General features: G+C 45.5%; 1 protein-coding gene across 4 annotated transcripts in view; it reads left to right on the top strand.

Moving 5' to 3' along the window:
• Positions 1–24,955, top strand: part of SETD5 (SET domain containing 5) — a 65,655-nt gene extending 40,700 nt beyond the window's left edge. For all 4 annotated transcript variants that reach the window (XM_038148956.1, XM_038148955.1, XM_038148958.1 and 1 more), the window contains 15 exons: positions 29–146; positions 570–679; positions 965–1,211; positions 1,400–1,480; positions 3,824–4,135; positions 4,966–5,283; positions 5,767–6,009; positions 9,364–9,493; positions 10,692–10,945; positions 12,274–12,330; positions 13,740–14,207; positions 15,898–16,172; positions 18,882–19,015; positions 22,456–22,529; positions 22,685–24,955. In XM_038148956.1, coding sequence (XP_038004884.1) covers positions 29–146; positions 570–679; positions 965–1,211; positions 1,400–1,480; positions 3,824–4,135; positions 4,966–5,283; positions 5,767–6,009; positions 9,364–9,493; positions 10,692–10,945; positions 12,274–12,330; positions 13,740–14,207; positions 15,898–16,172; positions 18,882–19,015; positions 22,456–22,529; positions 22,685–23,281 — 3,418 coding nt within the window. In that variant the 3' untranslated portion in view covers positions 23,282–24,955. The remainder of the gene's footprint in view (positions 1–28; positions 147–569; positions 680–964; positions 1,212–1,399; positions 1,481–3,823; positions 4,136–4,965; positions 5,284–5,766; positions 6,010–9,363; positions 9,494–10,691; positions 10,946–12,273; positions 12,331–13,739; positions 14,208–15,897; positions 16,173–18,881; positions 19,016–22,455; positions 22,530–22,684) is intronic.
• The last annotated feature ends 859 nt before the right edge of the window (positions 24,956–25,814 follow it).

Here is a 25,814-nt window from a genome sequence, read left to right as displayed (position 1 = left end):
GGGCTGAGATGTTCTGTTGCTTCTTCAGGCCATATCCCTTTGTGCTGTTCTACTCCAAGTTCAATGGCGTTGAGATGTGTGTTGATGCCCGCACCTTTGGTAATGATGCCAGGTTCATCAGGCGGTCCTGCACTCCAAATGCAGAGGTAAATTCTCTCTTCGTCATCACTGTTACTGCAAATACATGTTTTACATAAGCTTAGTGCTTTCCCTAACTTAAAATGCACTAAATGCAGCAAATTCTCTGTGTCTCTTGCTTGTTTGATGGTTTATACTTGGAATATGAGGCAGTTTGGGAGCATAAGGGAGTTTTTTTTGGAAGAGAGAGATTTCTTTTATGTCTTTCCTTTGGCTGCACAATGATACTGAGGGTAAGCAGGTGGTAGCAGTTGTAAGTGGAAAAGCACAGTATGAGACAAGAGCAGTGAAGAAGGCTTTTCCCTATGGAGAATTTGGGATAATTATTCATAAAGTAGAATAAGAGCTACTTTGCAAAAGGAGACTTCCGTCTTAGAAGTAGGAAATGCAACCTGTGGAGACGTCAGCTTCTTTCTACTTCGTTTGACAAGGTTCGTCATGTGATTGCTGATGGGATGATCCACCTGTGCATCTATGCTGTTGCCACCATTGCCAAGGACACAGAGGTTACCATCGCCTTTGACTATGAGTACAACATCTGGTGAGTCCTTCACCTCGCCCAGGAGCTCTCCACTGCCCTCCTGGACTGGACATCTTCCTCCAGCCCTTTCCTCGCATTCTACATATTGCTCCGTTTTCTACTGAATTGCATTTCCCGGCTATTCTGTCCAGTTCTGCTGGCATATTCTACAATAGAGGCCATAAGGTAGCCTGCTGTCCTTGCTTTGGCACGTGGTGAGATGTTTAGTAGGAGATGTATTGAATGTCTCTGTGCAGGGGTTGAGAAATGAAGAGTGACACGAATTATGTTTGTGTTTTGGAGCAGCAATTATAAAGTGGACTGTGCGTGTCACAAGGGGAACCGGAATTGCCCTGTGCAGAAACGTAGCCCAAATGCTGCAGAACACCTACCTCCACCTGTTTTAGGCACACTGATTGGGGCAGAAACACGTCGGCGAAAGGCCCGTCGAAAGGAGCTAGAAATGGAGCAGCAGAGCGTTGCGTCGGATGAGAACAGCAGTCAGCAAACTGAGGAAGTTCCTGAGGGACCTGCAGCAGCCAGTGACAATGAGGTAAAATCTTTGCCCCCTTGTTATATACGTTAGCAATCAGTGCTGCAGGAGTCTGATCCAACAGCATTGGAATCTTCAGAAGAGAAGCTGCAGGAAGCCTTTTTTAAACCTTTAGCATCTTAAATTACCATAAATTCTTGGTAATTGTGAAACAGTACTGGGTTACTTAATCTGGGTTTCTATCTCAGGTGCCAGAGAAGGAGGAGAAACAAGAAGGGGAGAAAGAGGAGCCTGTAGATGAACAGGGAGCCTTGGTCCACAGCAGACGGGCAAGTAGCTCTCTCTGTCTGGGTATCACCCTCTTTAGGACTCGCTTCATGCAGTGACCAACAGGTCCAGTTGGATATTTCACTTGTTTGAACACAAATCCCATCTGTTAGTGATCTTCAGTAATTTGATCAGCAACAGCAGAAGAAAAAAGTGGGGAGTAAAAAACCACCCAGGTTTGGTTGACTTCAAGTCACAGGATTTATGTTAGGGTGCTGCAGATTAGGAGATGGACTATAGATTTGTTTCCTCGTTGAAAGGTTTAACTGTTACTTTCAGGGCTGTTCTATAGTCTAAAACACACCTTTAGCAAAACCATCAGCACCTGATTCCAAAAAGGTAATTGGACCCTCTTTATGTTCCTGCTGCCCTTCCTTATTGCCAGTACAGGAATTTATGGCACTATATAGAACCACAGCAGTGTGAGTTGCAAGGCACTATCAAAGGTCACCTAGTCCTGCAACCCCTCAGTGAGCAGGGATATCTTCAATTCAATCATACCATGAATCAGAACCTGATTTTTCTTAAAACTTGATCATTTTTGCTGGGTTAGATTTGTAAGCAGGTATCTGTTCAGTGTATGGTTTCATAAACATGTTGCCATGTGGGGAAAAGAGTGGGATCAAGTTGCAAAAGTCAGTAGGAGGGGTAGACCCCTAACAGTACTATTGGCACTTACTCAGGAAATCTCTGTATTTCCAAATTATTGTCATCTTAAGCAGTCTTCTTGATCAAAATATATCTTAGTGCTCTGGGATCTTTGATAATACAGTCCTTTCTTAGCCTTCATCTTTATTGAGTTGAGCTGGTAGTTTTTTTCTTGTGTTGCTTATGGCTCCTGGGATTGCTGCCTGGATTAGAATGTTTTATGCATGTGAGTGGAGCTGTTCTGGCTCTTAATTCATTAATTTAAATAAACAAGAGAAAAATCCAAACAAAAATGCAAATACACAAATGAAACAACCAATCAACCAGAAACCCAAGGAAGAAGAACAGAAAAATTGCTCCCATCCTTTTACCAGCCAACAAATGGATTGAAGCTAGGAATTCCCTGTTTTTCTTTGCTCACCAATATCATAATCACCTGTCCTCCTCTAATCAGGGATATGAATCTGCCAAGTGTAAATTTCCTGAGAATGCTTTCAATGTTAAGATAGTGCAGCAGCCTGGAGAGCCAAGGGCCATCCGGTGGAGAGATGCTTGGATTAACTGATGGATTTTTTTAGAACAGATGAGATAAAGCAGTCAGGTTCCACTGAAATTTGAATGAGAGCAGTCATCCATCGGATTGGCCTTAAAGCTTTGGAGGGAAGATTTCATTTTCATGCAGGGAGGCTGATCTCTTTTTGGGACAGAATAGTTCAGTAAGCCTAAGTGAAGTGTTAGTTTCCTGTCAGCCTGTAAGCCCTGTTCCTGTAGGTTGCACCAGCTAATCTGCTTTAATGCGATTCAGTTTTCTATACTTGGCATCAGGTAAATACCCATCTCTATAGTTTCCCCAGTCTCTCTTTGTGTGTTTGTAGTATTTTTAAATAGAAAACTGTAAAGGCCAGACCATGGGCTCCAAGATACTTTCTTCATGATAAATCTCAGAAGACACTTGACCTCACTTCTTAAAACCCACTTGATTCTTGCCAGTCACTGCAGCTTTATTGTATTGGGCTTTTTAGATGCATAGGTACCAATTATTCCTGACATAGCCAGGTGATAAGATTTCCTGTCCTTTGTGTTTACCTAATAAATTGACTTGTTTTGCCTCTGTGTTCTCTCATGTTCTGTTTTTCTTATCCACTATGTAAGCTGCTTAGACCAGAGCTTTTATTTTTGAGCTGGGTCATCTTCTGACATTCTTGTTGGGAAAAGAATGAATCTGGAACATTTTAATCAGTTTGTGTGGTGTATTGCACTTGCTGCAAATTACTTAATCACGTACATCTATTGCCCCTGGCTTCTGTTTGGTTGGTCATTCGCAAATAGCTCTATTTGTTTCCAAGTCATCTCTCCATTCTACTTATGCTTTCTTACAGTTTTTAATTCTTCAAAATTATGCATTTCCTTGTGGCTGTTTTACTAACATAACTCAGTAGTATCTAAGTGGTCCTATTTAAGAACAAAGTCAAGTTCTTCTACTTGCGCTAGAAACACATGATTGTGTTGTTATTCTGGGAGATTTGCCATATTGAAAAATGCAAATAACTGATAAGAACTGCTTCTCTCTGTCCTCTGTCTGGCTTTTGTCATTGCTATTTGGCAGTTGTTCTCTTTCTGCTGCTTCCCATATCTGTTCTTGCCTTGTTTATGTGCATAATTCACCATGCTTACTTCAATTTTCCCTTGTGTTGCAGTCCCGGGAAGACAGGAAGGTAGAAGCCATCATGCACATGTTTGAGAACTTAGAAAAGAGAAAGAGGAGACGAGAGCAACCATCAGACCGTAACAGCACTGATGCTGAAATCAACGTCAATGCTGAAGCTCCTGAGCTGGAAGAAGTAAAAACAGAGACTCCTGAAACTGAAGATGGAAGTTCAGCACTGAGTGCACCTCCTCCTCCTCCTCCTCCTCCTCCTCCTCCTCCTGCTCCTCCTGCTCCTCCTGCTCCTGTTTCTAACAGTACCAGCAGTACTGGGGTGAACACACGACGGTCCTCACAAGTAGCGGTAAGATGAAGATAAAACTGTTTGCTATCTTGTACGAAGCTCAGGCGCAGCATTTCTGATCATAAGATCATTCAGGTGGGGAGGAGCTTTGTGGGCTTTCTAGCCCATTCTGAGTTAGGTACGGACAGCTCTGAAGCTAGACCAGGCTGGCCAGTGTTTTACCCAGTCTTCTCTTGAAAACCTCCAGGGATGGAGATTGTATCTCTTCAGGTTTATGGCTGTTAGATTGAAAACAATTTGCCATGTATCCAGTCTGAACCTCTCATTTCAGTGTATGTCCATTGATGCACCACTGCATCTTCTTAGTGGCTTCAGGCTGTTTATAGGAAGACTGCTGTTACATCCCCCTCAGTCCTCTCTGGGCTGATCAAGCCCAGCTCCTTCTCCAGGGAAGAGAACTGGTGTGAGCTTAAGTTGGATGCGTAAGTGCAGCGATGGAAAGTTCTTTTCTTTTTGTTTGGGTTTTTTTTTGACCCAGTCTACTTTGGATGCATGTGTTCCCATTTTGTGGCAGGGCTCAGACACTTGCCTGGAGTGCTTCATGTCAGCTCAGGTCAGGAATAAGAGCAGTTATCTTGAGACAAGCAGCAAGTTTCCTATTGCTGCTTCCTTCCTAAAGACCCATGTTCTATCCTTTAAGAATGCAGAAGACAAAACGATAATGTGCCAGTGTTGAAGGGTCCCCAAGGCCATCTTATGAACCAACACAGAGTCCAACAAGATTTTGAGAGTCAGGTAGTGTCAATAAATAAATCTCAATTCTTGATCCTCTATGCAGAGAAAAGGAATACTCTTAGAGGTGCTCAGACTAATGACAGTTTATTTTGTAGGATGCTGTCCCTGAAAAAACAGTGACTAAGCCAGCTCCAGCAAAACCCTCCAGGCCCCGACCAAAAAGTCGCTTCTCTCGATACCGGACCAGTTCAGCACAAAGACTGAGAAGGCAGAAACAAGCCAGTTCCCAGCAAGCTGAACTCACACAGGCTGTCCCAGAGGAAGGCAGCACTGCCAGCTTGGTAACCACATCAGATGTCAGCAATGTGGAAGGGCCAGGAGAAGGCAGACAGTTGACAGGATCTGACCCAACTGCTATCCTGGCCACAGGATCCCAATCTAAAGCTGCAGTAAAGTACCCCAAAACAAAAAAGGTAAATATGACCAAGTGCTCAAGGTTAGGATGGCAGAATGGCAGGTACTTATTTAGGGTGCAGCAAAGAGGTTAACTTTCAGCTGAGAATTGAAGACCAAGAAGGAATGTGACTGCAACTGACATGTAAAAGCTAGGATAAAGTTGGAAAGGAGGAAAAATTGCAGAAGCTAATAGGCAGCTGCCACATACTGGGCATAAATTAGCTGTTTGTGTCTAGAAACTAGTTTTGAACAGGGTGATCAAGTTCTTGGAGATTCTTCTAATAAGATGAATGGAGCATAAAATCGAGCTACTTCTGTGACATTGGGTTGTGTCTCCAACAGGTGAGAATGGGGTTTGACACAGGAATTCCTTCCTCTTGAGAAGGAGGGAGGTTTTAGGATGTGGGGTGAGCTGAGCATTGCTTCCCATACACCATTGTGCCATGTTGCCTTTCTTCTTCACCTGTGCTGGTTGCACTGACCTGCGTTTCCTCCTTCAGTACCTGGTGACCGAATGGCTGAACGACAAGGCAGAGAAGCAGGAGTGTCCCATTGAGTGTCCTCTGCGCATTACTACAGACCCAACAGTTTTGGCAACTACCCTAAATATGTTGCCAGGTCTCGTGCACTCCCCACTGATTTGTACCACACCTAAACACTACATTCGCTTTGGTTCACCTTTCAACCCTGAGAGACGTCGAAGGCCCTTTCTGTTGGATGGCATTTACAGCTCCTGTAAGAAGGTATGTTTGCTTGTGTCTTACCTTTACACAATGTATGCTCATCTTACTGGCCCTCTTGTAAAATTGTTGTGTCCTGTGGAGTTTATTTCCGTGCATTCCCACTGAGCTAATGTGTTGATGCAGTGTCCAGGCTATGACTGCTGACCTCCTTGCCGGAGTTCACTTTTCATCCTTTTGCCATGGTAGAGCAGCTGTTCTGTGACTGCCCTTTTAGAAATGTGTACTTTCAGATCTGCAGTGGCTGTTTATTATTCAGCATACACAATTCAGAGAGTGTTGATTGCTTCCCTTAGCAAGTTTTATGTTACTACTTTCACAGTCAGAGGATGGTTGGCATTGTGGGGCTAGGACAGTGTTGCAGAGGACCTCAAGAATCCAGTGCCTCCGTTAAGATTCATTGTCTTTGTGAAGAGCCTTTGTGGTTTAAAAGCTTTGAGTTTGCCTGTTTACGAGAACAAGTCCACAGCTCTTTGTTTGGCATCACAGACTGCCTATCTACGGCAGAGACTTGAGGCCATGCAGGAAGCCTGAACCAGCCCCAGCTAAGGATTTAGTCACTCCAGTAAATGCCAGCATTTACCCATCTGCAGGGAAGGCAGGGTAGTTCACTCAGTCAGAGTTGTATTGGAATCCGTCTTCCCTGTTGCCTGCTGGTTTTGCTCAGAGACTTTCCAGTTCCTGTGTGATTACCTGAGGACAATTATACAGAAATCTTTTCAGCTCTCCCTGTCTTGGTGGCTTTCAGGTACCATGTCCTGGTTTCTTTGCCTTCCTTTGTTTGAGGGTATTTTTCCAGAGAGAATCTTTGGACTTTACTGTTTTCCACCTTCAGCCAATTTGTTGTCATGCCCTAACAGTCTCTTCAGTATTCCCTTCATAGGTAAAGCTCTTCATGGTTCACATGTAGAGGTATGACAACACCTTGTCTGTTTCTGTGTGCCTGGACAACCTCCTCATGCATCTTTAAGCTGAGAACTGCAAGGTTTGAGCTTCTTTTGACCCTTGACAGTGTCTTTGAGCCACAGGCAAGAGAGAAACATCCAGAGCAAAGCTGGCAGAGTTATTTGGAGTTCTGTGCTCAGTGCAGTTGCTGTACAACTGGCCAGCAAGCTCAAAATTGAGGGAAAGCTATTGTCATGGAACAAGTCTTCCAATCTGTCGCTGCATTTGACTCTTTTCTAGTCAAATGATAATTCTCACTGCTGGACAGGGAGTGGACTAGTCTCACTATTGATGACTTCTGTTTAGTGCACACCTTCTTTGAAGTTGTGTCCAAAACTGGGTGTTGCGTTGCAGCTGGGACATTTTCAAAGCAGAAAAGTTGCTTTGTGTCTTCTGACCTGTACCCATTTTGTGCATCCCAGTATGACTGAGTTTTCTTTGACAGGTTTATTTAAACTCCTGTTCAATTCATGATTTTGTATGTTGTTAGAACAACCCATTGGTTGTTCTAACCCATTTTGTAGCCTGTAATTGTAGAAGTGATTGTTCTAGACTCTGCTAAGCTGTGTTGTGTTTTCCCTATCCATTTCCATATTTAGTAGGGAAATTATTAATGGTATCATCTAGCATTCTTTTTTCATAATCTGAAAACTTAAATATGGTACCTATTCCATTCAATAGTTAATAAAGTATTGAAAGTTGCTGTGTCCAGAACAGATGTTGCAGAAATGATTTGTTAGATTTCTACTTTCTGAATGTAAATAATTGTTAGCTGTCCTAGTGAGAGGTTTCATCCATTTCGTAGGCGATCCCTGGCTTTTTCTTGGAAAATGATTTGTAGCATTTGGTGGTTTTATGATTTAACAGTCTGGAGATCTAGAAATCTGCTTCTTATTTTCAGGAATGTTTAGAAAACTCATAGGGAACACCTTCTTTTCAGCCAGCTGAGGTCTAGAAATGGTCCAGAATTTGATGATATGCTCTCTCAAGACCTGATCTGTGTCTTGTCTACTTTTGACTACTCAGCCAAGGAGGTTGATTTATAAAGGCTGTTGAAATAGATCACATATTTTCTTGGATTGTCAGCAGGCCTCATCCTTAAACTACTGAGAACTGTGCCAAAAAATTCAGCTGATGATGTCAGTTTGCATCCAAAGCATGGCAGTGTCTGAACCTCGCAAGGAAACTGAACTGTAACCTGCTCTCACGTTAATCACACCCTGTGCAGTGACTTGGCTGTCAGATCAGATGCCACGTTTGAGGTAGAGGTGCTCCAGACTGGCTGCCACTTCTCCCTTTTGCTGGCGGCCACAGTGGAAACCCTTGAGTTCCGTTTGAACAGAGAAGAAGCATCTGCTGTGCAGTAGTGAAGGCCATCAAAATAGATCCTGTCACCTGCTCTTCATCCTCGCATTGAAGTTTTCACTTTGAGGATTGTGGCCACTGAGTTTGAGATGTACTTTCACGATAGCTTTGAGGAATCATAAGACACACACGTGTATCTCTAATAGGATACACATTGCTGGCATGCAGATGAACTGTGGATTCCTGAAAGGTAAAAGTACAATTTTAAACCTCTCTAGGACAAGAGGAGTCTTGTGCAGTGAGTCCCCTGGGTAAACTACACAAATGAAAATTGCTGTTTGCTTTTTTTCTGCAGTTTGCTGTCATTTCACTGGATCACTTGAGTGTTTTCCCTTATGTTGTGGCAGTTACCTTTACAGTAGAATAAGCAAAGATTCCTGCCTGCCATCAGGAGTCAGTCTGTATCAAGATACAGGGCTAGCACACCCACTGCAGCAGCTGATTTGCTGAGGCTTCAGTTCATGGTCGTTTGTGTGAGATGGGAAACATTCTTAATTGTCCATGTTCAGAAGGCTACTGTGACTTATCTTTTTTATTAGCAGCTGAAGAAAAGATTTGCTTTTATTATTCCTTTCTTGGTTTACCCTCCTTAAAAACTGCTGCCTATATTTTAATCAGATTTTTTTTTTCTCAAATTTGCTCTCCTTGGCAGGAAACAGCTTTTTTCAAAAATCAGTGGTTGTACATAGTTCATTATATTTGTGTCCCTTTTCTTTTAAATGACTATTGTTTCAATAGTTTTAGGTGCCATCATCTTGTATTTTTATATTTATAATTTGCTCTATACTCATCTCTGTTACTGCTGATGATTGCTGCTCCCAGAACCCGTGTCAGGAAGGGCGCAGCCCCTCCACAGTAGGTGGTGGGCTCAGTGCTGACAGCCGTGCTCTAACGTGCTCCCAGCCGAGCGCACGCCAGCGAGGTAACACCAGGCTGCTGAGCAGCCTGCCCTGCTCCACACGAGTGTAGGAGTCGGAGTGCATCCTGCAGGATTGCAGAGAAAGTACCCGAGGAGTTTCACGTTTATGCAGTCTCGTTCTGTTTCAGCGCTGGATCAAACAAGCCCTGGAAGAGGGGATGACTCAGAGCTCCGCAGCTCCGCAAGAGAACAGAACCCAGTGTCTATACCAAAGCAATGAGAACAGCAGCTCCTCCAGCATCTGCAAAGATGACACAGGTGAGTGCTCAGCACCATCAGGGCACCGTGGGCCCTGGAGTCAGACTGGGGAAGGTGCTGAATACCAAAGGCAGCTGTACAAGTGACATCCTAACGTGTCCTGCTGCCTGATGGCACAGCTTCTGGGTAGGTGAGAATGTTGCTTTGCCGTTCATTCAAATTTCTGCAGACCCATTCTAGCTTGAGCATCTGTAAAGTTTCTCAGTATTTTTTTGTCAAAAGATAATCACTTAACATTGCATCATCAATCTCAGTGCTCTGGGATGTCTTGTACAATATGGAAGGGAGGGGTTAGAGGTAAGAGAGCCCAGGATCATCTCTTTTCAGCAAGGTGCTGTTAGAAGGTCAACTAAATACTTGCTGATTATAGGAAGATGTAGTAAAGTCTTACAGGCATGCGTGCAATAAACAAATGGCTAAGTAAGTCTCAAGGATGGAGAAGCTAAAATCTGTGAGTAAAGTAACAGAATGGTTAAATATTGTGTCTGAATTTACAGAGAAAGAGAGTGCAGATCAGCCCAGTTAGCGATCAGTTTTCCAAGGATGACAGACAAGGAGCTAGACATCACACAGATAATATAAATTTGATTATTGAAAGATGAGGTGAATAGGAAATAAACAGAATGCCAGAACCAATAAATGTACCTCTCAAGCAAGACGTAACCTGTAGAATTTACTGGTGATTTGGTTTTGCTGGGTTTTTAAACTAAGCATCAAAAAATATTATTATTATTTTGAAGAGAGGTAGGCCTGAGGAAAAGGCTGTAATCCTTAGTGGAAGTGGAATTGTGCTTGGGCTGTACTGATGTAGCGTATAGGGAACTGTTAGGTTCAGGTAATGATAACTGAGCTGTCTCTGATTTGTTCGTAAGAATCACAACGACATGTCCTCTGACCTCTCTCCTCTATTCTCTCCTCTTTTTAACCTTTCATGTCTTCCTTTCCCCTAGCTCCCTCTTGTGCTTGCTTCTAGTTGAAATATTTGCCTTTCCTTGTTCAGAGCATGTTCCTGATTGATGTATTGTTCTGTTACCAGTCTCTAGACATTGATGTAGAAGTAACTCAGAGGTACTTCATTTTTAGGAGTCTTTTGTAGTTGCATTGAAGACTCCTGGGCTTCATTCAGGCCGGGACTAGGGGGAAGAGAACAGCTCATGGTCAGTGGTCAGCCGTGTCCTCAGCTCCGTTTGTGTTTCAGACTTGCTGAGTCCCCTGAAGAAATGGAAGTCTCGCTACTTGATGGAGCAGAACGTTAAGAAGTTGCTGCGGCCGCTGTCTCCTGTCACGCCCCCGCCTCCCGTCCCTTCGGTCCCCGGCGCGGCGAGCCCGCAGCTGCCCACGCCCTGCTCGTCGCTGCCCGGGGAGGAGGAGGCTCGCAATGGTTACGGCGTCCTGTTCTCACCCATCCCCTCCCTGGCTGCCAGCCGCTGCAATACTCCACTACAGTTCGAGGTAAACCCGCCCGGGACTGAGTGTACTAAAAACAAAAGAACAGCAATATTTTCAGCAGAGCTGGAACTAGGGCCTTCCTTTTTGAGTATGTATTCCTGAGCAGCATCACAGTCTCGGCCTCAAGAGCACTGCTGCCTTCCTCTTCTACTTCACTTCTGGACAGATCTGCTCTGTGAAATGTCACACTTTGCTACACCCAGCCTCCCCTCACTTTCTAGCTATCAGTAACATTAGTCTTACCTTTCTTTTTCTATTTCTGCAGAGTAGCTCCTAATTTCTCAGGTTTTTCAGCGCCCTTCATCATCTCCCCCACTTCAGATCTCTATGCCAAAGGGGTTTTCAATCCCTGCCACTTCCAAAGAGTACAAGTATTCCATTTCTTAGAGGCTGTAAAGCATCCTTGGCTCTTCTTTCTCCAAACAGCTTTGAGTAACCCAGAGCACGGTAGTGTTACTTCACATCGTCTTCCACTATATTCTTTGGTTTTACAGATTGAGGTTTTTCAGACTCAGTTTTGTGATCTTTTTAGAGTGGAAGCAATTCAGGAGATGCTTGGCCCCTCCATATTCATAAGAGGGGCCAAAAGCATGATGCTTCTGCTTTTTTGGTGGAGTTTGTCAGAACTTTTTGTTAAGAAATTTCTGAGATTCCTCAGTTTTCTGCTTTGCAGAAAACAGTGACTCCTGCTATATTTCTCTGATAGCAGCACAGCTCTGGGAATCCTGCCTCTCTGATTCTATTTGAGGCCTGCTCAGTAGCATGGAAAGGGAAGTGCTTGGGAAGAGCCCTTAACGGTGCTGTCACATGCATACACTGCCTTCACTGATGTAGGTGCCCCGATGATACAACATTTCATAAAGCTAGCTGCTCACGCCTCTTCTCTTGACTTGAGCTGGAAAGGTGGCCCACAGTGGATTGGAAGAGACATGTTTGTTTTATAGTATATGTCCATGAAAGGTCATCTTAGTCTTTGGGGGATCTTAGTGTACTTTCTGGGCTAAACCAGGCTTTTCTTCTCTCCCATGTGTCTTTCTCTATACTTCATGGTGCAAAGTCTGTCTGACAGCATCAGAAATACAGAAGTAGCTGCTGCTGCTTTTCTTAACATTCATGTGCTCTGTTTTGGGTACTAAGTTGCATCATGAGATGCAGTAACCCAGTCCTGTCTGTGCTTCCAGGAAGCTTTAGAGACTAAACCAACCATGATGCTGTCCAGGCTGAGGCCAGTTGTTCAGAATAGCCATTGCTAACCTGTGTGCTTTTGTACATTGTGATTGCCTCTTGACTTTTGAAGGAGATGAATAACTAGATGCTTTTCCTTCCTCTAGAACGTGTCCTCCCCCGAGAGCTCCCCTGCGCATAGGCCCGAGTCCATGTCACCTGAGGTAGTTATGGGAGCGTGGTGGGAGGGGAGGGAGGAGTGTGCAGGCCCTGGGAGTAAAGGTGGAGCTTTAGTCACAGTAAGGCTGAAGAGAGTTTTCAGGGTTATCACAACAAAACAAACAAATTGAAGACTGGAATTTGATTCATTTGTTGACCCTGATGGGAGTCAGACAGTGGAAAGACTCAGTATGTGTCAGCTACTGAGGTGCAGGCAAGAGATTTGGGGACCCTGGAATTACCATCACCAATTTCAGACTCAGCCCAGCCCATGAGTGGTCTGTGAATTTCTAAGTAGTGGCCAAATGACTGCTGGGGAAGGGAAAGTATTCACCACTAGTTCTGACTTACAAGCACACAGTGGTACACCTGACCTGCTCTCTTCAGCCTTGACTCACCACCTAGTCGCTTGCAGACTGAAAATGTTGAGGAGATGGTAAAATGTAGTATTTTGCTTACCCTGACCTGTTGTAAAAGATGAGATGAACTGCCTTGCTCAGTGACTGTTTCATAGTAGAAAATATGTGCTCATCTCCAATGTGTTGGATTACTTGGAGCCGTAATACAACAGGGGAAATGTTCTCAGCAACAGCAGGAGGACAGAGCTGGTGCCTGGTGCTGCTGTGTTTTTTCCCTCTGCACTGTAGTCCTGCAAAGAGGATGAAATCTTGTCAGTTATACTCATTGTTTGAGATCCTGACATATTAATGTGGTGAAGGAGATGATTATTCTGCTGCCCTGGAGGGTTTTTGGCACTTTAAGTAGATAAATTAATATACTGTTGTATTATTGCCTAGTGCTCCACAAACTCTGACAGCACAAAGATGATGCCATTGTGGTTTTGTTGGAAACTGTGAAATGTAAAAATGCAGTAAAAATTAAATGAATGTACTATTGTTAAAGATCTCCAAAGTTCACAATAAGTGAAAACAAATGGCTTAGACGTCCTGGGTATTTTATTGTTAGGAAGTTAGTAGTGGCTGACTTGGGACAGGCAAGAACTTGGCTAATAAAACAGCAGAAGGACAACAGGTTCTGTTCTGTTCTCTCCTGGCTACTGCTCTGTATGAGCAGTATGCCTCTGATGTATGAGGCAATTGAAAATGCTGAATTTAATTCATTAACTGCCTGGGGATAGTGTTCAGCTTTATCCTGTTGCTGCAGAAAGACTGCTGAATGGGAAGGGGCATCCTGTATGGGGCAGCTGAACTGGTCATTGTTTAGTCTCAGTCATTCCCCTGTGGAACGAGTAGAACAGTGCAGGAAAGAACCAAAGAGGTAATCAGAAAGGAACGGTGAAGCAGGAAGCTAGCGTTGTACAGAAGGTTTTCTGACTTAAATATCTCTCCCTACCCTTGCTTGACCTTTTTCCTGACTACCCACCCCCCTCCCGTATCCTTCTCGGATTTTCCAGGTCTGCCTCCGATCCGACCTGGATTTGAAGGGTGGGTACCTGGATTCCAGTGCAAACACCTGCCAGGAACGGCCGTCGCTGCTCAGCTTTGCATCCTCTGATGCGGCTCCACAATCCTCCATAAACTCTACTTCAGAGATGAACTTCCCAGGGAAAAGTGGGGAAGCACAGATGCTGCTACGAAGCTCTGATCAGGCTTTTCGGACAGAGTTTAATTTAATGTATGCCTTCTCCCCATTGAACGCTATGCCACGTGTGGATGGGCTGCTGCGGGGGTCTCCTCCTCTGGGAGAGAGGAAGCCGATGAATTCAGAAGCAGGATGCTGCAGCTCTCCTGCCGAAGGGTATTTCAGCAGACACGAGTCTGGGCTGCTCAAAGAGACAGCGCACGGGTCCATGTCCCCCTGCAGCGAGAGGGCTGCTGAAGGCACCAGAGCTGCTCCCCAGAATCCACCGCAAAGGAAGAAGGCAAGTGCTCCTGTAGAAGACACTCTTACATTGCCCTGAGGTTTACTGTTCCCACTCAGATTACTGCAAAGGCAGGGAGAACAGAGAGAGTCTGGGCGAGTTATCCAGACATCCAGTGCCTGGGTGAAAACAGTTACAAGAGGGAGAGCTACCCTTTAGGCAAGATTTTGATGTGAGAAGTGGAAAAAAAGACACCACTGTGCAAATACCTCTTCTGGGATCACAGAAAAAAAGAGCAGGATGCTGGCAGCTTTCATTAACAGTTGTTAAACTGAGGCAAGACCCAAAGCAAGAACACAGTGCAGCTGCACAGCTGGTGAAGGTGTTATTTATCAAGATGGAAAGGGTCCTTACTGGGAAGGAGGGTCTAATGTTTCAAAAGAAAACATGGGCTGTTTACTAGAACATATTAGAACATTTCCATAACATCGCTACGAAAGTAAGATGAAGATTATTTAAATTTTAGCTCTTTGAAACTAAAAACACAGGAATATAGTTTAACAAACGCAAATACATACTGGCTTCTTACAGCAGGCCAGTGACCCTCATGGGACTAAAATAGAGGTAAAATGTTAAGTCAAGGTAGTGCTGTGATAAAATTGGGTACTCATGGGACAAATTATCAGTCCCTTTTCCTGTGCTTGGAATTTTTTTATGGCAAGTGTGGTAACTCAGATCACTTGTGTAAGAGTCCAGCTGGATGGAATATCTTATTTCCTTTCCATTTCTGGAGTCTCTTGGGTTTTTTTCTTTGTTTTTTCTTTTAAAATTACATTTAACTTAAAACCTTCATATGATGAGTTACTTTCGGAAGTAACCTGTTGAATATTTAGCATCATAAAGCCTTTTGTACGGGCATTGAGTCATAGCTGATAAATTCTTCAGCAGAGCTGTCTTCTGTGAGTCCTTTATGGCTCCTTGCCTCATAATAACTCTGAGGGAAGGCAGGCTGAAAGGTAAGTGCCCAGCTGGAAATACTTGTTTCTTTTTGGTTCTGCTGACCTTGTGTTCCGAGGCTGCTTTATCTTTGGTTCGTGTCTTTGATAAATCTGAGACTGCTTTGCCCAAAACACATGATAGTGCTTTGCCCAAGCCACTATCTTGGCTACAAGCAGTTTGTTTTGGTGGTAGGGCTGAAGTTTGCAATGCCTCCATAGCAGGAACCTGCTCTAAGCAAGTTAAAATTCTGTGCAAGGTTTTGCCAAGCTTTTAGTGTTAATGTGACCGGACTAGTGCAGATGAACTGGGCACTGAAGGTACCAGTTTTGTGAAGAAGACTCTTACAACCTGTTCTGGGGATGTACAGATATTGAAAAAATATTACATAGTGTCATGAACCAGAGAGACTGCAGGGTTTTCAGAGGAGGGAGATTATAGAAGCTTGTTGCTTGAATATGCATCTCCTGAAGTAATGTGAAAATCCAGGTGGTTAGAGAAGCAAACAAGTTGGATATTTCTACTGCTGTATTGGTCATAAAAAGGAAAAGGAGGGTGATCATGGCAGTCTGAATTTGCACCACTTAGCTCTTTTCTGGAGTGCCTGCAGATCCAGCAAGACTTGATAATCCCAACATGCCTTTTCAAGTTTTACCTGCAGAGCCAGGAGATGTTTTTGGACGGTGCTTGGGCCCGTTCCTCCCCGTGTCCTGGTGCCGTGTTCCCTGGCTCAGGGCAGTATTTCCTCCCGCAGGTATCGCTGCTCGAGTACCGCAAGCGGAAACAGGAGGCCAGGGAGGGCGGCGACGCCGGGCGCAGCGCGGGGACCCCCACCCGGCAGGGCAGCGCCGACGCGGACGGGAACGGCCTCGCAGGCTCCGCAGCACGAACTCCGTCCTCCCCACAAAGTGGCTTCTCCCCTTCTCATCCCTCCCTGCCTCACGTAGAGGACATCAGCCCACCCGACTCGAGGGGCTGCAGTTCCTCATCATCGCTCAGTAAATCCCAGGAGAGCATCAGCAGTAGGTGGTGAGTGTTATCCTTCCAAGCGAGCCTGAGATTCCCCTCCAGGGAAGGACCAAACTCCCCGAGGGCATTTCCATAACAATATGTGCAGTGAGATGGATTCATTTGGGTCTCTTGGTATTGTTCTCTTTCATAATTGCTAAACAACTGTGAAGGATACCAGCACTCTTCTCAGCCTGTCTTTTAGTTCTTGGTTTAGATATCAAAAATCTATATTGAAAGGTACAAACTTAAGCAGCTGTTGCTTTTCCACAAGTTCCGTTTTGAGGTCTTGGGTTGTAAGGTCTTGCCCAGGCAATGAAAGTCTAATGCAGGCTTTTTTTGGCTGAACCTTCACTCTTCTTGGACATGAGTGATACCAAGTCCACTCCTGTTCTGAAGGAAGGCTCACAGGCCTCTGTAGCTTTGCATTTGAGAAGCAGGGACTGTGCAACAACTCCAGCTTTGCTAATTTACCAGGCTCTGGTCAGCGGCGTGCCTAAGGCATGGACAAACCACCTTTACCATGGTTACCCTGAGAAAGTTTGATAAGGGGAAAGTCTTCAAAAAGTTCAAACCTGGTCTCCAAAATATGAAGTAGTGCACTGAATTGCCAAGTGTGGCATTATGGTGCCAGTGATGGCTGGGAAGTTCTGCTGACTGGATGTGTGCAGGGCACTGGCTCTGCTGCCCTGGAGTGAGGTTCTGGTTGTGCACACCACCAGCAGAAAGGCACGCAGACACGCAGCCCCCTTTTCTGATGCTGATCTCCACATACATGGTTGGGTCACTGCTCGGGTAATGACAGGGGGGTGGCATGAGGAGAAATTCAAAGCAGTGCTGAGGGCAATGAAAAGTATGAAGTTTGTGTTGAAAGCACTTGGGTGAATTTGGAGGAGTAATAGATCTGTTTCCTTCCTTTTTCCATCACTTTTCAAGCAGAGTTTAATGGAAACAGTTTGTCTTTTACCTCTCTGACAGTTTTTTGTCTACCAGAGGACATTCTGCCAGATACTGGGACTGGCCACAGCTGAGGCAGTCTGCTAATGATTAGTTTATCATCTTTATTTTATTTTCAAATACTCTATAAAAGTGGTAATAGCCCGTGTTGTTCTCCTCCTGTGCTACTTCCTTCTGCCTGTAAAAGAGTAGGAAAAAAGCCAACCAGCTGAATGAACTAAAACCAGTTCAGGGTGAGGTGTCAGTGTGGCATCCTTGCTTTAGTGCCTTGCTTTTGTGTTCTCTGAGCTTCATCTGCTGCTCCCTCAGCAGGTCCTTCTCTGGATTCAGTTTCCCACATGGTTTCAGGAGTAAGTATTGTGTGGGTATAAAGATCCTATTGTTATGGGACACTGGATATAAAGTTGAAACCATGCTGATATGTTTTGAAGTGGGATTAAGGAGATTTTGCTGCCTTTAAAATTCTTGAGTTTCTGTGTATTAATGGGCATAACTGACAAATGTACACTCACTTTCTACTTTTAAAAAATATATTAGAACCTGTTACTGAGGTAAAGTGACCTAGTTTTGTCTTTCACTCCGTGTGCTTATATATCAGATACATTTCCAGACATTCACAATAATATTAGGAACAGAAGAAATTGGTGGGAACTAAAATTCCATGCCTTAATGTGTAGAGTCTTCCAGATTTTTGCTGAATTCTGCAATAATTGAGAATAGTTTTCATTAAAAAAAAAAAAAAGAAAACCACAACGGTTTGTCTATTTCAGTTGCCAGGATAAAGCCATCACAATGTAAACAGATGTGCTGCTGCCCAGTAAACCCAGCCGTGCAGAAAACAAGTCTCCAAGCAAACAAAATATTAAAAAAATCCTGATGGAAAGCACAGTTTTCAATATATCTTACAAAAATTAAATACAGAAATCAGTCAAAATGCAGTTAATATGCATGCTTCCATCATATGCAATGCATGTAGTATAATCTAAATATTTAAATTCAGGCATTTCTAAGGCACAAGTTCATCAGTGCCCAGAGTAAAGGCATTGTAAATCCCTGGTTGTGGTGATGCTGTCTCTAGGTTAAGAGACATATTTCCAAAGAGATTTGGATGGTTCTGTGCATGGTAGATGGAATGTTGACCCAGGGGCTGAGGTTAGTCTGTTGCTCTTGTTTTTCTTCAACAGTTTGGCTTTAGGAAAGCCACTTCACCTCTTTGTCACCCTTAGACAAGACATTTATACAATGGAACAATATCTAGCATTAATCTTGAGTGGAGAGTTTTCACACTGCAAAATTAACAGGACAAAGTGGCATTAGTGTGCAGAATGGCCCAGCTAGCTCTGCTCTGGAATATTGCAGTATCCAACTATATTGTCTTGGCATAATATTACCATAAAGGTGTTGAGTTTGCTTCTGCTTAGTTTGAATGAGTGTAATTATGCAAAATAACTGCAGTTCATCTTAAGCCAATACCAGGATTTTCAAAAAAAGGTTTGAATCTCAAAATAATTTCTCTGTAACCAGGTGATTTACTGAACTGCATGCTTATGCCATGTTTTTGATTAAAGACTTGATGTTCTGAGGGCAGTGGTATCATGATAGCAGGGACCAGCAGTCTGAAATCCCACTGGAGGTTTTTTACCTGGCAGAAGCAGTTCAGACATTTGTTTCTCATCTATCTAAAGAGCTGGTGGTCTCTGATCCCCTGTGCGTTGGTGGCATTGCTGTCAGCTGTGGCAGCACTCCTCAGCTGTGCCTGGGCTTTTGTTGCAGGATGGTCCCGACGTCCGTGGAGAGGCTGCGGGAGGGCCGGGGGATGCTGGAGAAGGTGCTGCGGAGCGGCGCAAAGGTGTCCCAGAGACACGAGTCCTCCCCCAGCCAGGACTGTGCTCTTGAGAGAGACGCAGGTAGGACGGTGAAACTTGGCGATGTTTGCTTGGTGGGAAGTGATGTGCGTGGGTAACTTTGCCAACTTGTCTGTGAAGTTGGTTAGTTGTACCTTCACCTTTAACATTGTCAAAGCTGCCTTCTGCAAACCAAACTTCACTGTTATTTAGATATTGCTGGAGCCTGTATCCCTCTCCTGTTAGACCTGGAAGACTTCTAGATTTTTTTTCTAGGCATTGAATTCAAGACTGCCTGCACCTTGACTCTGACAGGGACAGCTTCTTTGTCCGTGGACAGATGGGTTAGCACCTCCTCTGCTCTGAAAGGGCTGGCATTTAGTGGACATTGGGTGAACATTCAGACAAGAGTATTACCTTGTTTCTGAGCAGTTTAGGGCAAGTATGTGTTTCCTTCATTCCAAATCAGATTGCAGTAAGGTGTCTTTGAGACCAGCTTTGAAAATTGACTTCTCATTTGGAGTTCTCCTGATTTTGTACACCTAAGCACATTCTTTCAGTGCTTTTTCTTCATCTAGTCTTGAGAGGAAGCCCTCTTCCCTATCAAATATGTCACAGTTTCATGGGACCCCATTGGGAGTCTTTTCCCTGTCTTTCCCATGCCAGTGGAAGTGGTTTTCCTGGTTATTTTTAGAGGTGTAGGCAAAATCCAGGCTCTTGAAACAGGTCTTTGCCCAATGTAACTTGTACAGCTCTGGCTCTTCAGTGTCACCCAAGACTTAGGATGGAGTTAAACTTTAATATGCAGTGATAAATTCTTTCTTGTTACATAAACCCCATCCCATTATGAGTTGTGAAAACCTAATGCTGCAGCTGACAAAAGTCATCTTGTTTCCTTCATCCTAGCACAGCAAAGTACTTTTCTTCTTTTTTTGCTTGCTCTGGCATTTTCTTCAGCAGCTTGTTTAGATTCTTGTTTAGATTCTTTGAGCCACCTCCCCTCCCCCAGTAGCTTCTCTGCTTCTTAGTGAAACAAATGGGTGGCTGAGTCCCTGCTGTTCCTGGTAGCACCTGGAAGAGTTATGAAAATGCACATTTTCACTTGCTGCTGCTCTAACAGATAATATTAACAGGAACTAAAAAATCCCAAAGTTGGAGGGTTTGCTGATGAAGCATGCAGCAATGAAATGGAATTTGTGTGATTTGTCTGCATTGCACGCTTCTGAGAACTGCAGCTGCTCTCAGCAAAACCTGTCACTTCATATATGCTTTAGGTTGACACAGGCCAGTACAGCCAAGAAAAGCAGTTATTCATTTCCTTCCCTTGTGCAGGTCTTGAGAATAGGGGAGGAAGATGTTGGCTCTGGCTTTTAAGTTTACATAAAGCAAATTCAGAAAGGTCATAGTTTATTTACCATTTGTAATTTAGTCTTTCAGTCGTCTTTAACTTGTCAAGGTTTCTTTCTGGGAACAGGCGTTGCCAGTAAGTTGTGTAGCCCTACTGGTGTGCCCAGCCTTTTAAGAAACAGTTTCTTCCTGAAATCTTAAGATTTCTTGTGATTCTCATACTTGACTTCCGTTAATCACAACAATCTCTGAATTGAACAGCTCTTCTGTGCGTGACTTTTTAACAAAACATGCCCTAAACTTCTGAATTTTGCCATTCTGCAGTTCTTGTGATGCCTTGAGAAAGCTGACCTAGAGCAGAGGCTAGACAGAGTTAAAGAATAAAGTAGGTATTTATTAAATACCAACACCTTGGGCAGCACAAGAGCCTGGCCAGGCCACACCCAAGATGCACCGAAAATGGTCACAAAAGGGATGACCAGTCACAAGGTCTCACACTTCTATAAATTTTGGTCCATTTCCATATTGGAGTTAATTGTGCAACTATAGCTTTAGCTTATGAAGTTCCATCCTCCTTGTTTTTCTCTTTTCAATTCACTGTTGTTTATACTTTTTGGGCCTGGAGCTTGTAACAGTTGTCCTTGAACAAGCTGGAAAAGGATTGTTTTGTCTACCTACCCTGTGAAGAGAACTTGCTAAGACATAATATGAAGCTCAGTTACACACTAAAGAAGCACAGAATCTGAAAAATATAAAAGCTAAAACTAAGGCATCACTTGGAATGTCACCAAACAGCCCCTTGCTGCATCGATGACATTTCAGAAATGGAAGGTGGCACAGGACACGTGCTGGAAGCTTCACGCCCTGGTCTCTGTGCAGGCCTGCGCCCTGAGGGAATTTCTGAGCCTCAGGAACAGACAAGAGCTACATCCAGATCCGTGTTAGCTAAGCCTGCACTGTGGTGTAGCACGGAGAGGACAATGGCAGTAGAACCACGGGCCCTACTGGCACTGATGCTTGTGTCAGTGCAGCTGGGGCAAAGCCAGACTTGTCTGGCAGAAGAACAGAGCAGGCTGAGGCAGCGTGTCCTGTTTCATCACTGAGACACATCTGTCATATAAATTTGATACTAATCCCAACACTGTTTCACCAAGGCATTTCAAACGGCTGCTGAGAATCCCTGAGATGCTGCAGATAAACAGTTCTGTCTCATTAGTCTGCAGGAGAACTCTGATGTGAAATCATCTAGTCCCAGTAGCTTCACCCCTCCTGCAGAACGCAGGATGGCCAGCCATGGTGACAGGGGTAGCAGCTGAAGCACACAGTTGGCACAGTGGCTGTATCACTGCAGTAGGTGCTTCTTGCCCACCCCAGGTCAAGTTCAGTGATACGGTAGGACAAGAAGCTCACCCACGCTTGAAGCGCAAGAAAGGCTTACTCTGTCAGGAAGCGTTTTATTCCTCTTGGTCTCTCACATATCTGAGGTGGATCAGAGTGTGCTATATGCTGCCGGTGCCCTTCAAACCTCAAAGCATTTCCATCATCTTGGCCTGTTAGAAAAACAGGCGTTTCTGAGTTCCAGGAGAATCTCTGTTTGTAGCAGCTCAGTTGGCTTGTAAACCATAGTCCCCAAAATGGCAGCATGGGATGTCTGTCTTTGGAAGCAGTTTTGAAGATCTGCCTTTGAGGAAAACCCACCACAGGATCCTGCTGACAGCCTCTAAGAAACGCAGTTTTGTCTCCTGATATGTAACTGTATCTAGTGTGGATTCCTGTAACCAAGACTGAGTGAGAAATTACTGAGGCCTTAGAAACCATCTTCTGCCTCTCATATCCTACATGAGAGCCAGGGAGGCCCTGCCTGTTGTGTGTATTATCTCCAGGTGTGGTCATTCAGACAGGCTGGTTCAAGGCAGCTGGGCTTTGTGATAAACCAGAGCATACTGGTGTGAGGGGAGTGGCCACTCTTACACATGTGGCTGTTCCCACATGTTAAGGTTTCCCAGTTGTCTTTTGCTGGGTTTCTTCAGTTTCTGAAATGGTGGTGGCTGGGGAGGCTGGAACACAAGGGCTGGACTGTGCAGTGTCATTTGAGAGGGAGTTGATGTGGCCTCAGTTGGTGGGGTGAGGTTTGACATCTTGCCTGTACATTGCAGATGCAGCAGAAGGAGACACTCCAGAAGCCCACAAAGGACCAGCAGTTTACAGTCCTTCTCGATACAGCTACCAGGTAAATGCTTTCATATCTTACCTGCCCATTCTGAAATAAAGCTTTTGTAAGGAGGGAAACAGTGCTGCACTAAGCACCTTAGGATGGGAAGCGGGTAGGAGACAGGGAAGTCAGCCTGACGTGCATTTTCCTTTTTTTCCGCATGCCTTGTTCAGCTGCTGCAGTCTGACAGTCCCCAGGGAGAATCACAGACCCTGCTCCAGCAGAATTCCTCCCCGTACAGAGGGCACCTCGCGTCTCCTGGATACAGCTACCGAGCAGCAGCACAGAGGACAGGACACAGCCTGTCCCACAGTTCCTCGGAAACATCCCTCTCCTCCACCTCATATTCCAGCCCTGCCCACTCGGTCTCCACAGACTCCTCTGCCCTGTTTGCAGGGAATTCGGGGTATTTCAGCAGCCAGCAGCACTCTGGCAGTGTCAGCAGCAGCCTCCTGAGGAAGAGCTGCTCTGCGGCTGCCAGCCCGGCACAGCAGACAGCTGTGGACTCTCTCTCCTCGGAGTCGGGCTCCCAGCCCTGCACAGGCGTGTCGGGCTCTTCCTCCGCTCCCCAAAGTGCTCGCTCACTACAGTCAGACTTGCGGACTATCAGCCTGCCCAACTCGGGGCAGTCTGTGCTCTACCAGGGCTCCCGGGGCGCAGTGATTTCCAATGCACAACACTATCCGCACCGCGGGGGAAGCAGCGTCCATCAGTACAGACTGCAGCAGCTCCAAGGTTCTGGAGTAAAGACTCAAACAGGACTTTCCTAGGGCTGCCTGGACTTCAGGAGGACAAAACTGCCCATAGCTCCTTCCAGTCACCCCTGGAAGTGGCTCCTGGGCTGGTGTTGAAAGCTTGCACCTGATGCTGGGGTGCCAGGGGTCAGAGGCTGAGGTCGAAAATGCACGGGTGAGATTTGTGAGCAGTATTGGCCTCTGGCCTGGTAGGAGAACACAGATTTCTCTGAGGCAGAGACTGTAGCAAAGCAGTTCCCTGACATGTGGGTACATTGCAAAAACAGAAAGAAACAAACAGAAAAAAAGAAAAAAAAGAAAAAAAAAAGAAAATGGTTCAAGTGCAATGACTGTGGCACAGCCTCTGTCTCTGGTCCGTGCCCATGGCCACAGTCACACATGCAGCACGGACACAGTTCTGAATTCAAAAGCAGTTTAAAGGAAACGTTGGGGGAAGTTAACTCCAATCTCTTTATAGGTCAGGTTCTCAGTGCGTTCTGGGGAGGGCTTTAATCCGTTACGATCATTCCAGTCACAAGCAGACGAGCGCACACGGCTGCCTTTGGGCTTGGGTCCCTACTGCCACCGTCGGAGCTTTTCCAGGACAGGAGAGCCTCCACAAATGCAAACAGCACGGGAGGGGTTTGGAGCGCGTGCCTGTGGCTGCAGAGGATCCGGGGTGCGCTGCCCTGTACTGCTTCATTGCAGGTCTGTCGTGAACGAGTGTTTTTGAGGTCGCTTAAGGAATCTGTGAACAGGAGCACGGCTGGGGCCGTGCCGCCGCGCCGGGGGCTCTCTGGCTGCAACGCACAGGGGATGGCCGGGGGCCTGAGCAGTCAAGTGATGCTGCAGCACACGGGGGGCTGCAAGGGGCAGTGGTGGGGTGGTGGGTGGGCACCCCGGTCTGTGCTGAGCCAGAGGCTCTCCAGGCAGTGCCATGTGGGGTCTTTCCCAACCACTGTCACCCGCCGAGCGTGGCAGGAGAGCCAGCCCAGACACGGTGCGCTGTGTGTTCAATTCCATACGATTGCCAGCTTCTTTCTCACTTGTTTACTGTAATATCGGGCGTGTTTTTATTTATCTAATTTTATATTCAGTTATAACCATAGTAGGTTAGCTAATATATGACAGGTGTCATCCCTGGTGCTGCAGTGGAACTTCTCCTTTCTCTTGGATAACATAATGCTGTGAGTCTGTCTCCCCTCTCCTTGCAGATGCACAGTCTTCTTCCTCTTTTTTTAGGACTGTTACAGATTTCTCTAATTCACAATTGAAATCAGGTGTTTGTTCAGCCTAGGGGAGACTTTTAAAATATTGAAACAAAGAGTAGCTTTCTCACACTGTCTGGCTGTGAGCGTGTTGGGATGGAACTTGTCACCCCGCAGTTGGGTGTCTGTATACTGTATAACATAGGTGTAAACTTCACTTGGCTTAGCCCTGGAGGTGCAGCCTCCCCTTTCGTGCTCTGAGCAGCACGGGGCAGACGGGCTCTGCCCTGCCAGGCAGCGGGAGGGGGCCAGGGGGGCCCTGCCCAGAGGCTCCAGCACCTTCGGGCGCAGCAGGGGGGCAGGAGGGAGGGACCCTGGAAAGCTCTAGGAAAGGTGGGGGCTGTAGCTTCTTACTCTAGTGGAGTTTTTACACCATGCTGTAACATTTGAACTTTCACAAGAGATGTAATAATTTTGATAATAAAAATACTTAACTTGAAAACTAGTATTGCTGAATTTCTTACCACCTTGAGCACTGGTGCCCAGGACACCGGACAAGAGGGTGAGGGCATATAAGTCTCTCTTCCCTCTCTCCTGCAGGGTAAGCAAATCCTTGCAGGAGCATCCTTGCAGATGTCCCTGCTGCCTTCTGCCAGGTGAAGCTAGGAGCTGCTGTGGGAGCTGCTGTTCCTTTGGAAATTCCCGAGCTTCTGGCTGGGGTTGTGAGATTTTTAGCTTTGCTGCTGCTGTTCTTCTTGCCCAAACTCATTTGGGGAGGAGATGGATTTGGAGGATGTCTCCTGCACCACTGCACCTGCTTTAAAACCTGTTTTCTGGTGTGCCAGAACCTGGTTTCCAGGGTTTTCATACTGCTTGCCTTTTCCTTAGGAAGCCTGATGTGGGCTGAGCCTGGTGTGGGGCCTTCCAGATGTGTCTGCAAGTGCTGGTTTGAGGTGCCCACGGCTTCTGGTCTTCGACTGCCCTCACTTGCGAGAACGTTCCCCCTGACACTGTGGGACAGCATCTGTCATGGTTCATTCTGTCCTTTTGTGTCCCCCAAAAGAATGGCTCCATCTCTACTACTCCTTCCCTGAAAGCAACTGTGGGTAGCACCAACCCTGCCCTTCTGCCATCTGCAGGGCTCACCTGGGCTGTGAGGGTGTCCCACACCACGGGAGCCAGACCTGGCCAAAGCTTTCTGCAAGACCCAGAGCTCCCCATGTTGCCCTCACAAAGCTTGGAATGCTCTACCCACAGCATGCCATTAAACTGACCGGCCAGGTAGGTTTTTTTTTCCATCAAGACACGGGAATTTGATGAATTTCGGGAGTTTTTTGATTAATTTCATGGATTTTTCGATC

Source organism: Motacilla alba, chromosome 12, assembly GCF_015832195.1.
Source record: "Motacilla alba alba isolate MOTALB_02 chromosome 12, Motacilla_alba_V1.0_pri, whole genome shotgun sequence".
NCBI classification, from domain to species: domain Eukaryota; kingdom Metazoa; phylum Chordata; class Aves; order Passeriformes; family Motacillidae; genus Motacilla; species Motacilla alba.
Note: the sequence above shows the minus strand (reverse complement) of the source record. Positions and strands in the feature narration are given on the sequence as shown.